The sequence below is a fragment of the Sminthopsis crassicaudata genome, chromosome 2 (assembly GCF_048593235.1).
Source record: "Sminthopsis crassicaudata isolate SCR6 chromosome 2, ASM4859323v1, whole genome shotgun sequence".
Lineage (NCBI taxonomy): Eukaryota > Metazoa > Chordata > Mammalia > Dasyuromorphia > Dasyuridae > Sminthopsis > Sminthopsis crassicaudata.
Window position 1 is genome coordinate 151,827,275 of NC_133618.1, and position 12,911 is coordinate 151,840,185.

General features: G+C 38.7%; 1 protein-coding gene across 1 annotated transcript; it reads left to right on the top strand.

Annotated features, from left to right (window-relative positions):
* The first annotated feature begins 249 nt into the window (after window positions 1-249).
* On the top strand, window positions 250-8,379 carry NANP (N-acetylneuraminic acid phosphatase). The gene is made up of 2 exons (XM_074287698.1): window positions 250-550; window positions 7,160-8,379. The coding sequence occupies exons 1-2, from the start codon at window positions 431-433 to the stop codon at window positions 7,817-7,819; spliced, it is 780 nt and encodes a 259-aa protein (XP_074143799.1). The 5' UTR covers window positions 250-430; the 3' UTR covers window positions 7,820-8,379.
* Window positions 8,380-12,911: the final 4,532 nt, after the last annotated feature.

Consider the following 12,911-nt stretch of genomic DNA (forward strand, 5'->3'; position numbering starts at 1 on the left):
TCGAGACTTGCAGTCCTGAGGTAAAAAAGCTGTCCTCAGCAGAAGAAGCGTGGCCGCCTCTGTCACCACCGCGCCGAGCTCTACACTCATACACAGCCCTTGACATGGATTCCCGAAGGTTTCTTCCACAACAGGAGACAGGACCCGCACCACAGAGGACACTATTGGCCACTCAGTGCCTTCTCACGGCTTTTATAGGCCACATATTTCTCGCGCCATTTCTGAAATCTCGGGGGAGTTCAAACGTGGTCGGAGGGCGTGGTGAGAGAAGGAAAGGGCTTAAGTTTAGGTAGCATCCTTCCAGAGCCGGACGGGGGACGGAGTCAGGAGATCTCGCCCGTCTTCCAGCACACCGGAGCGCGGGCCTTGGAAAGAGTCGGGGTGCTCGGTGTTCTGCGCACGCGCGAAGACAACTTCTGCCTCAGCTTCCATGAGTTGCGCAGACGGCCGGGGCTGCGAGATGGGGCTGAACCGGGTGAGGGCGGTGTTCCTGGACCTGGACAACACGCTCATAGACACGGCGGAGGCGAGCCGGAGAGCCATGTTGGAGGTAACGGTTATAGCGTCCTCGCCTTCCTCTGATCACCTTCTCTCGTCCCCGGCCCCAGGTCTGTTCTTGCCCGTAGCTCCCGTACCTCGCCCGCGCAGGTCCCCCGGGCCGCCCTCCCATCTTGCACCGAGACCATCGCGTTCTTCCCCGAGCCCCTGCCCTCCCCGCAGCGTCCCCGAGGCTCCTCCGCTCTTCCGGAACCCCCACCGGGCCGGCGGAGCAGCCCCGCGGGCCCGGAAAGCTGGTGCAATCTCGGAGCGCCGGAGATCCGGGACCCCTGCTGCTAGTCTGCCTGGCCTGAGCTCCTCAGTGGGGAAGGACGGATCAGCCGAATGTAGTAGCCTCGAGGGAGCGCTTTAATTTCGCAAAACGCTGCACGAGAGCGCTGCGGGGCTGTGGCTGCCCTCCTTTTACAGAGGAGAAACTGAGGCAGAGGGGTCAGTGACCTGCCCGGGGTCGTGCAGGCTTCTGAGTCTGCTGCACCGTTAGAAGTCGGGCCTTCCCCAGTCCGGAGCCAGCCCGCTTCTGCCCCAGGAGACTGCGTGGGGGGAGGAAGCAGGGGTGAAGAGCCCTCTTCCCAAAGGGACAGTTCTCTCTCTGGAGGCTCAGGAGACTGACCGCACGGTCGCATTCCATTTAAAGAGGTTTAATGAAATTAGCAGCAGCAGCAGCGGCAGCAAGAGTCCAACGCATAGGATTTGTCCCTCTACTCTCTCCTCCTTTCCCATTGGCAAGAGTTTGGAGGTTGTTCCTCCAGTCTAACCAGTCAGCGTGGCTTTCTGATTCCTTTCACTTCTTATAAGTGCTGGGGCCTTAGATACAGAGCTGGCGGGAACCTGCGGGGGGGGGGGGGCACCCAATCCTCTCTCCACGTTCCTCCTACGGGCAGAACCGAGATTCAAACCCAGGCCCTCCGGCGCCGCATTCGGGGCTGACTCCACATCCCTAATAGAGTGGCAGCCAGCAGTGATGGAGCGCTTGGCTTTATGAGTATTATCTCTGGGATCCTTAGAACAATCCCGGGGGCAGCAGTGGGGCCCGGTCAGGGAGGGGTTAACAGCAGCCGTCAGGTGGACAGAGTGCTTGGCCTGCGGTGCAGAACATCTGAGTTCCAGCCTGTTTCCAAATGTTACATGTGATAACCTGGGCGAGTGACTTAACCTTAGTTTTTTCAGCTGCAAAATGGGAGTGATCATCATAGCACTAATTCCCAGGGTGGTTGTGAGGATCAAAAGAGATAATATTTATAAGCACTCAGCGCAGTACCTGGCACACAATAGGGACTATAAAAAGTGTGTGTGTGTATTTCCTTCCCTTTTCTATTTTAAAGAGAGGAAAACTGTCGTAAACAGATTTGCCAAGGGTCACATAGCTAGTAAGAAGTCTTTGAATTCTTCATGTCCAGCACTATCCCCTCCACCTCCTTGCTGCATCATTAATTGTCTCTCACTTCCTTGTCATTGAATCTTCAAGCCAAAGACAGGCTGTCCCCTCATCGGGACTGTATGGTCCTGGAGATCCCTTCTAGCTTTGTGATGATGTGGCTGTAAAAACCAGATTTAAAGATTTAAAACATTTCTGTCTTAAGTTGGAGGCATTGCACTGCTTTCTCTTTTGTAAAGTTAACCTGGATTGGAAAGTGAAAACTTGGTAAAGGGTTGAGCAAAAAATTATCACACCACACTCTGCAGTGGGGGTGGGGGGGGAGAGGAGTTATGTCCTTAAAGGGCTTTTAAGACTTTAGCATGTGCATGGGAGATATCTTATTCAACCAAAGATTTGAAAGTGGGATTTTAGGTACCAATAAAATGCTTTTTTGTAGTTTTCAAACAATGGAGGGGAGAGCTGGGGGTAACACTATCATCTTGGCCTCTTTCAGTGAATTATGTGATTATGAGGATAACATCTGTGGAATATTGCTTATGTAATCCTGCCTATTCCCTTCTACTTTCATCAAGAATACATGTGGAGTACATTTTATAGAGTTGAAGTTACGCCAATGTGTCTATAGAGGGGTTAATAAGGTTCAAGATTTTTTCCCCCAGCTTTTGGTATCCTCTTCTCTTTTAGCTATATTGAAAAATTGGTCACTCATTGCATTTACAATTACCAGGTCCAACCCAGCATTTGCACACCAAACCACCACTACCTCTATCCTTTGGAGTAGGTTTGTTCTAAGCCAGCTGTTCTTTTTACATCTTTGTTTTCCTTCAGACCAATTCTCACGTAGCACATCTGGAACTGTGATGTTAGAGACCAAATGTTCTATTGTAATTGATGGAAATAAATTTTATAAAAATCTTTGCAGACCTTTTCCTTCTTTTGTGTTATACTTTTAATTCCATTCTTAAATCAACTGATACTGTTCTCTTTAAAGTTACTTGTGATATCTTATTCCTAAATCCAGAGATCTTCCTTCTTGACCTTTTTCCATCATTTTACACTTTGGATAGTTTTTCTTTTTAATGTCTTGTGGCATTTCATTCTCTTAATTCTCTTACTCTCTAACTACTTCTTTAGTCTTTTCTTTTATGGATCATATCTGTGTCCAACCCCCTAATTGTGGATGTATCCCAATGCTTTGTCCTGGGTCCTCTTTTGTCTGTAAATCATCTGGGCTCTCATAAGCTTTTATGGGTTGTTATCCATCTCTATGGAAACAGATTCCAGGTCTAAACTGCTTTGTTGGATATTGGACACTTTGAATTAGCTGGATACTTACTACATATGTTGAATTGACTTCCCTGTACATATCTCAAAGTTAACATATATAAAATAGAACTCATCTTCTTTCCGCTTTTTCCTTACTTCCCTATTTTTGTCAGGGGCACCATGGTTCCTCAGGTCATCCGGGTTTGTAGCCTTAAAGCTCTACTCATACACTCTTCCTTACCCCCCAGTTCCAATCATTTGCTAAGTTTTGTCATTTCTCTCTCCATAACATCTTTCATCGGGTCTTGAATTTAGAGCTTGGAAGGATTTGGAAGGCCATCTAGTCCAACCACTTCATTTTACAGATGAAGAAACGGGAGGAAACAGAGAAAGGGACTTGCCCAAAGTTACACAGCTAGTGATAGAACTGGGATTAGCTCATATGTCTTCCTGACTTCCACGTTAGCAGTCTGTAACTCCATGATGCCAGTTTTCTCTGTTTACGTGACCACCATCCTTTGAAGCTGACCTTTCACCTGAACTATTGAAGAAGCCTACTAATTGGTTTCATATCCTCAGTTGACCCTTCCTAGAGCTGCCACAGTAATCTCCCTAAAATTCAGGTCTTACTACCTTCTCTGAAAGCTCTAACGGCTTCCAGTTGCCTCAACAACAAATACAAATTACTCTGGCATCTAAAATCTTTCACTCTTTGGTTCTAACTTACCTTTCCAGGACCATTCTTAAATATTACTCCCCTTTGTGCACATTATTATTATCTTTGTATAAATTGTTCTTTTAGTTCTGTTCATTTTGGTCTGTATCAATTTATACTACCCAAGATTCTCTAAAATTGTCTCTTTTGTCATTTCTTACAGGGTAATACTATTTCATTTCAGTATTATACCACAATTGATTCAGCTGTACTCCAGTTGTAGAAGAGGCTCTGAGATTAGCCTCTTAAATTCTAGTACCAAAATTTTGATTTTCTTCCCTCCCCCATTTTGATGTCCCTTTGAAGGTTTTTATGCTAATAACTATTCTTTCCTGGGTGTCCTCCCTCTTTACCACCTTACCAATCCCTATCCCTACTTATTTACTAGTCAAGTTCTCATTCTACACCAAACAACCCACTTTGTCTATTTCAGATAAGAGAAAGAAACTCATTTGATGTCCACTTCCTCCACCCTGTGCTCTGTATACTCTTCTCATATACCCCAATTATTAGAAAAGAATTTACCTTTCTGGATTTCTCCAGGCTTCTGTGTTTGTATTTAAAAGTTCATACTTGGCTTTGTTCTCAGAAATGGCTGAAAGACTTCTCTTCCATTGCAGGTACATTTTTCTCCTGTATGAGTATAACTGGCTTTGCTGGTAGTGTTAGGCTCATTTGTAAACCTATCTCTTTTGCCTTTTGAAATATCATATTCCAATATCTTTTCTCATTTATAATAGAAGCTGCCAGATATTGTGTGATTCTAATTGTGGTTCCTTTGTACTTGTGCTTTCTAGATATTTGTGGTATTTTTCTTTAAATTATTTCTTATTCTCCTGTTTTCCAGATTGGCTATTTTTGATAACAGATATTTTACATTTTCTTTCCCTTTTTTAGTCTTTTAATTTTGTTCTAACATTCTTGTTATCTCATGGAACCCTTAGTTCTGTATGGTCTATTTTAGTTTTCAGGGAAACCAGTTCTTGGGTTAGGTTTTCACAATAACGCTTAGAACTAGGGAAGTACCCAGTTCCATTCCCTATGTAGAAAGGAAACAGTTCTGACTCTGAATAGGATAAATTGACTTTTATGGCTTTTCAAGGACCATAATTTCCCAACCAAGAATATTGTTTCTATAAGAAAATGCATTGCACATTTCACTGGCTTACAAATGAACTTCTGAATTATAATTTATTTTTATATTGGAAACAGCTATGAAATATTGTTAGATAATAATAATCAATTGTTTATTCTTTTACTACTAATGAAAAAATGTAAGAAAGTGAGTTTAAACTGCAATATAAATAATTGTTAGCTATAAAAAAACAACTTGCTGAAATTAGAATCTTAAATATTAGTTGGGTTACCCAGAGAGACTAAATATTCTGATTTTATTTTATTATCAAAGCAGAGGTATAAAATCAGTGATCCTTTAACATCCTCTTGACCCTAAAATTCTGTTTTCTCTGAGCAGTGGATGAAATGGATTGTATGTGAAATTATCAAATGATCTCCAAAGTTACCAGTGATCCTTTTGCTATCAAATTCAGTAAGCTTGTCTCAGTCCTCATTTTCTGTGACCTCTCTACAGTCTTTGACACGGTTAATCATCCTCTACTTTCTAGTCTCTTCTCTCTCTTTCAGGTTCTTGGGACACTACTCTCTCCTGATTTTCTTCCTACTTATGTGACCATTTCTCAGTCTCCTTTGCTGGATCCTTTTACAGATTGCACACTAACCATAAGTATTCCCAAGACTACTGTTCTGGGCCATTTTCTTTTCTCCCTTTATACTCCTTCACTTGGTGATTTTATCAGTTTCTGTGGACCAACAATTCTCAAATCTGCCTATTCAGCCCTAAATTTTCTGCTGACCCTCATTTTTGCATTTCAATTAGGAGTCATACTGGACTTCTTATTGTTTCATTCCCCTTATCTCTCTCTCTCTCTCTCTCTCTCTCTCTCTCTCTCTCTCTCTCTCTCTCTCTCTCTCTCTCTCTCTCTCTCTCTCTTTTTTTTTTTTCCCTGAGGCTGGGGTTCATTGACTTGCCCAGGGTCACACAGCTAGGAAGTGTTAAGTGTCTTAAGACCAAATTTGAACTCGGGTCCTCCTGAATTCAAGGCTGGTGCTCTATCCACTGCACCACCTAGCTCCCCCTTCATTCCCCTTATCTCAATTATTTCCAAAGCCTGATGATTTTATCTTTGGAACATCTCTCAAATACTCCTCCTTCTCTCCTCTGACACTGCCCCCACTCTAGTGCCCTTATCACCTCACACCCTGATTATTATAATACTTTACTGATGGGCCTATCTACCTTAAGTTTCTTCCTACTCCTTCATTCAGCCTCCAAAGTGACTTTCCTGAAGTGCTAGTCTGACTACATCATTTTCTTCCAGGGGCTCCCTATATCTTTCAGGATCAAATACAAAGTGCTCTGTTTGGCATTCTAGCTTTGGCATACCTACCTTTCCAGTTTACACCTTATTCTCTAACATGTACTCTTTGATCCAGTAATACTGACTTAGACATTTCAACTCTAGGATCTGGGCATTTCCTTGACTATCCCTTATATCTAGAATGTTCTCCCTTCCTCTACTTATCTTTCTTAGCTTCCTTTAAGTTGCAATTAAAATCCCTTCTTTATTGTAAGACTTTTCTAATCCCCTCTGTTAATTATTTCCTATTTATCCTTTATATAGTTTACTATGTATTTGTTTGCATGCTGTCTCCCCTTTTAGACTGCAAAGTCCTTGAGGGTATGGACTTTCACCTCTTTTTATCTCCATTGCCAAGGGCATAATAGGAACTTAAATTTTTTAAAATTTTTGAAACACATACATGGACAATTTTCTATATCCACCCTTTCAAAATCTTGTTTTCCAATTTTTTTTTCCTTTTTTACCTTACCCCTCCTCCACCCGTCCCCTAGACAGCAAATAATCCAATATATCTTAAACATGTGCAATTCTAGTATACATATTTCCATAATTATCATGCTACACAAGAAAAATCAGATCAAAAGGTGGAGGGGGGAATGAGAAAGAAAACAAAATACAGGCAAACAACAAAAAAAGTGAAAATATTATGTTGTGATCCACATTCAGTCCCCTCAGATGGCTTTCTTCATCACAAGACCATTGGAACTGGCCTGAATTACCTCACTGTTAAAAAGAGCCATGTAGGTGCTTAATCTTGATTGCTTGCTTGATGAATTAATTTAGTTTCTATCTTTTTATTAGGTAATAAAACTGTTAAAGTCAAAATACCAATACAAAGAAGGAGAAGCTGATATCATCTCTGAAAAAGTCCAAGTTAAAATCAGCCGAGAGTGCTACAGACAGTCCAAAATGAACATTACTGATCTAAGGATTTCACATTGGGAAGAAGCTATTCAAGAAATAAAAGGTGAAACAGCCAATAAGGAATTAGCTAAGGAGTGCTATTTCCTGTGGAAATCTACACGTCTACAGCACATAACTTTATCAGAAGATGTAAAAAACATGTTGACTGAACTTCGAAAGGAAGTTCTCCTCCTCCTTTTGACTAATGGTGACACACAGACACAGAGGGAGAAGATTGAGGCTTGTGCCTGTCAGCCATATTTTGATGCAATTGTTGTAGGTGGAGAGCAAAAGGAGGAAAAACCAGCACCATCTATATTTTATTACTGCTGTGATCTCCTTGGGGTGCAGCCAGGAGACTGTGTGATGGTTGGAGATACTCTAGAAACAGATATCCAAGGAGGTCTTAATGCTGGCTTAAAAGCAACAATCTGGATAAATAAAAATGGAATTGTGCCCCAGAAACAGTCCCCAGTACCTCACTATGTCATTTCTTCTGTGCTAGAGTTACGTGCTGTCTTACAGAACATAGATTATGTACCCAGTGTGTCAGCTTAACAAGTACCAAAAGAGACATTAAGAATTTCTGGGTCAGATCTTAAGTTTCTGCTGGAAATGAATTAAAGGTATATAAATTCTTTTAGTCTTCTAGGTTCCAAATCAAGAACATTTATAATTCTAGTAATTTATAGAAAGTCACGTATCCCTTAATTTAGACCAGAAAACTTGAAATTTCTTACAGGTTTGAGGAAAATTTTGGTGGATATATGGTTTGAAAGATTTATTTACACAATATCAAGAGAATCACTGGGGAAGATTTCCCCAAAAATTTTGCATCATGAACTCTTTCTGTGAATTAAAAATAGGTATTGATTCTGAAATTTATATTTGTAGAAAATATTTGTCAGGAAATACTGATCTGAATAAATAGTAAGTGTAAGCTAATACTCTTCAAGGCAATATTTTAGTTAAGATTATATTAGTACTTTGCCTTACATAAATTAAAAGATTTAATTGGTAATAATACGCTTATATGATTTGCTTGAGAATGCTTTTTAAAACACTATGGTTTTTCCCTCATTAAAAATGTAATTTCTAATATGAATATTTTAAAAATATGTCTCGTTTTACTCTGCTGACAAAAAAGATTCATTTTTTTCAACACACAACATGAAATTTTAGCATTAATTCCCACAGTTAGAAGGCCTTTAATACCAGTCACATCTTTTCCCATGATATTTATTATAGGTGAATTTGCAACTTCAGAAAATCTGTACATCACAGGAAAATGTCATATTTATCTTGCCTAGATGCTAATTTGGGTTGAAAGAATACTTACATGATCAGGACAAGTGCATGCCATAACATAACCAAAGCTATTTCCTTTCTGTTTTCTTGGGGCAACTTTTGGAAGGATGAAGCTGCCACTGTACAAGAAACAAGTTTGTTTGCAAGTAGCTCTTCTCATCCTTAAAATGATTTTAGTATAAGTGCCCAACTTATTTCCCTTTCTGCCCTGATATTTTTGCAGATAAAAGCAAATAAATGATTATATTTTTACTCTTATCCAATTACACAATGTTGGTTTTCTACAACTTCTTAACTATATGATTAGACAAGTCCCTTCCATGTATCTGAATTTTACTGTACACATGTGTAAAATGAGTGAGTTAAACTAGATGATCTCTAAGGTTCCTTTTTATCTCTAAATCTGTTAAGCTGGGAAATAAACATCATGAGTTATATGAATGGTGCTACTTGCAGAAATTGGAGATTTACAGTGGATTCCTGATCAAACTACATGGTCTCACAACTAGAAGAGATTAGAAATCTAGTTCAGGGCCTTCATTTTAAAAAAGGAGAAAATAAGTCAAGGTGATGAGGTCTAACCAAATGATGAGGTCTAGATAAAGGATACCCAAACAAAATTAGAATTAATTGAGGTCTTAATTGAGGTTCAGGGTACAGGGAGTCAAATGGAGCTCCCCTGCAACGCCTTTGGATTTGGCGCAAGGATACAAAGTTAAATGAGTTCTAGCAGCAACACAGAGTCCCCTGTAAATGAATTTACAGGCCCAAAAATCTAAATTGATTTAAAAAAAAAAAGTTTATTGTAGGGTTTGGAAGCAAGGTTAAAGTCTGATTAGTAAAAGGTATTAGATAGAGAAAAGAATACACCATAAGTGGCGGACAGAGAGTCTGTGATGCAAAGCATGGTGCTTGCATGTTTTGACCCTCCGCAAAGAAAGAGATGATTCCAGCTTGGCTCTTTTATTCGCTTGAAGGGGCCTATAGGTGGAGTCCCAAATTGGTTGCTTGCTGAACCTGGTGAGGGCCAGAACCTGCCGGGTGGGGGTTGGGAAACTTGAGCAAATCATTAGAATGGGGCTGAGACAGCCCAAGTTAGCTCAGATCCAGACATCTCCTTTTGGAATACAAAAGGGTGGTTTCGACCAGGTCTTCTAAATCAAAGGTCAGTCATGGGGGTTGGAGATCAGAAAGGAATCTTAAAGGGGGCTACTGCCCGCATCACAGGGAGTCTAAGTAATTTGTTTTAATTCTTACTTCTGAAAATTTAACTGATCACATGGTAAATTTACATGACTCCACTTAATAAATTTGGATGAGAATCAGATTGTCATCAATAAATTGTAGTTTGAACTGTGTCAGTTCTGTGAAACCTTTCCCTATATCCTTTCCCTATCTGCTAAAAATATTGTTTTACCTTTGTGTCTCCAGAGCTTAATAGTGACTTGCACATTTTTGGGTGAGAGGATGGTGTGTTGTGGCTGCGATTTGTGATTCTAATGCGCATCTACAGCTTTGACTTTGGTGTAAAGGTTGCCTGCAGTAAGAAGTTAAAATGATTTATCTAAAATTACAAAATTAGAATGTTAGATGCTGGATCTGTGATTCTAGGTTGGCCCTCCATCCTCTATATGATGTTCATATAGTGTAAAGTAGGAGCTAACTCCCTGGAGGGCTTCAGAGTCAACCAGAGTCCGAATAAATCAAAGTCCTTGGTCTTTAGGGGGAGACATGAAGGAGGCAGGCAGGCAAGCTTCCACGAGGCTTGCCAAATATATATCCTGGATTCTGGAGTCCAGAGTCTCCAGGCTTCTCTCCTCATCCTGCAGTCAAGTGACACTTTAATTTCTCTCCCTCCACCTTCCAATCCTTGCCTATGATTATTTTACTACCAAACATTCAGCAAGCACCTATGTTGAGGAGAGCCATTATCCAAATATATGCTAATAGAGTCATTATCTCACATTAAATAGATAATTAGCCTTAAGTGCTTGATTGTCTGATTCAAGCATACCTTTTTGGAGTTTCAGCCCTCTACAATATATTTCATTTTTTGTTGTTGCTCCATACCCATCCTACATTAAAGATTCTTGAAGTAGTAAATAGATAGAATTTTGTTTTTGAAAATCTTATTCTGAGATTATGAATTGGTTCAAAGTGAAGTTTTCTGGGTTTCTAGAAAAGAAAAGAAAATATAATGACTACAAAAATATAAGTAGAAAAGCAAAAATGAAATGCTAATTATAATACCAAATTTGATTTTGAAAAAAAAGAGGTAAAAATACACTTTCCTTCCTTTCAGAGGTGGAAAATTGTTGATGTGGAATATTATATATATTGTCAGATTTGGTCAATGCATTATTTTTGTTGAACTTCCTTTTTCTTCCCTTTTTAAAAGAATGTCTTGTTTTAAGGAATAATTCTGTATGAAGGAGTAGGAGAGAATAGGGAAATAAAGATAAAAACAAGTGTTCAGTAAAATTTTTAAAAAGTGGATAATATGGCAACATTTGTGAAATTATTTAGTTCCCTTGCAATATGTTTTAGTGAAAGAAAATTATTTCATTCTAAGAACTAATTCATCATAATTGTGCTTTGCTAGTGTGACCACCTGTTTTATATATTGATTTTTCTTAACAATATTTTATTTTTCCAAATACATGTAAATATCGTTTTCAACATTCATTTTTCTAAGACTTTGTGTTCCATATTTTTCACTCTTCCTCCCTTACCTTCCCAAAACAGCAAGCAAGCTGATATAGATGAAATATGTATAATCCTTTTAAACATATTTCCATATTAGTCTTGTTGTGAAAGAAAAATTAGAACAAAAGAGGAAAACCACGAGAAAAAAAAAACAAACAAACAACAAAATAAAGAAATAAAGGTAAAAATACTGTGATTCAATCCACATTCAGTCTCCACAGTTCTCTCTCTGGATGCAGATGGCATTTTCCATCACAAGTCTTTTGAAACTGCCTTGAGCTACTGCATTGTGAAGAAGAGCCAATTCCATCACAGTTCATTAACATATAATCTTATATTTTCCATGTACAATATTTTCTCTTTCAGCATTAGTTCATGTAAGTTTTTCCAGGCTTTTCTGAAATCAGACTGCTCAACAATTCTATCTAAATTATATCATCTTGTGCCAAACAGACTCCCAAAATAATATTTTCTAGAATTAGAAAAACTACCTGAATTCATAGAGAAGAACAAAAGATAAAAAATTTCAGAGGTAATAATGAAAAAAAAAAGTGAGAAAGATGGGAGAAGAGAGCATTTTTTCAGTAAGTCATCTCAAACTATTAAAGGTATGTATCCATCATTAAAAGTAATCTTTTTAATTTGAGAGATTTATCACTGGAACAAATCAAATATATAAAACATACAGAAGTAAGCACATTAACATAGTGTTTGATAAATCCAAAGACCCTAGTTACTGAGAGAAGAATTCACTATTTGACAAAAACTGCCTAGAACACTAGACAGCAGTCTGGAAGAAATTAGCTTTGGGCTAACACTTCACCTGCCACATACAAAAATAAGTTCACAAGGTATATCTAGATATAAAAGCTCATATCCTAGGTTAGAGGAACAGAAGAGAAATTTTATTTAGATTTGTATATAAGGGAAGAGTCCATGTCTAAAGTCAGATAGGAACACAAGATAAAATAGATGATTTGAATTATGTAAAATTTAAAAGCTTTTGCCATAACAAGTCTAACAAAGATTAAAAGAAAATCAGGTAACTGGTTAGTTAATTATTTATTTGTAATTTTCTCTGATAAAAGCCTAATATCTAAGATATATAAATTTATAAAATTAAAACATTCTCAACAAGTAAAATAGTCCCAAAAGTCTGGACAAGCAGTTTTCAAAGGAAAGTAATCCAGTTTATCAATGCCATATGAAAAAGTTCTCTAAAGTATTAATAATTTTCAAAATACACATTAAAGCAATTTAGAGACTTCGCATGACACTTCTCAGATTGGCAAAATGACCAAAAAAAGGATGACATATTGGAGAGATCCTGAGAATATAAGTCACCAGTATAATGTAGAACAGTAAATTGGTCTAGCCATCCTGAAAAGCAATTTGGAAGTGCCCAGAAAGTTACTAAATGCCATACCATACCCTCTGATCCAGCTATATACTATTGGGTCTATCCTCCCAAAGAAATCAAAGAACATCTAGAAATATGTTTACAGCTGCAATTTTTTGCACTAGCCAAAAATTGGACAGTTAAGCTATATTGGAGAATGGCCAAACAAATTATAATATATAAATAATGGAATATTCTTGTACCATGATAAGGAAATAAGGAATGATAAAGAAACTG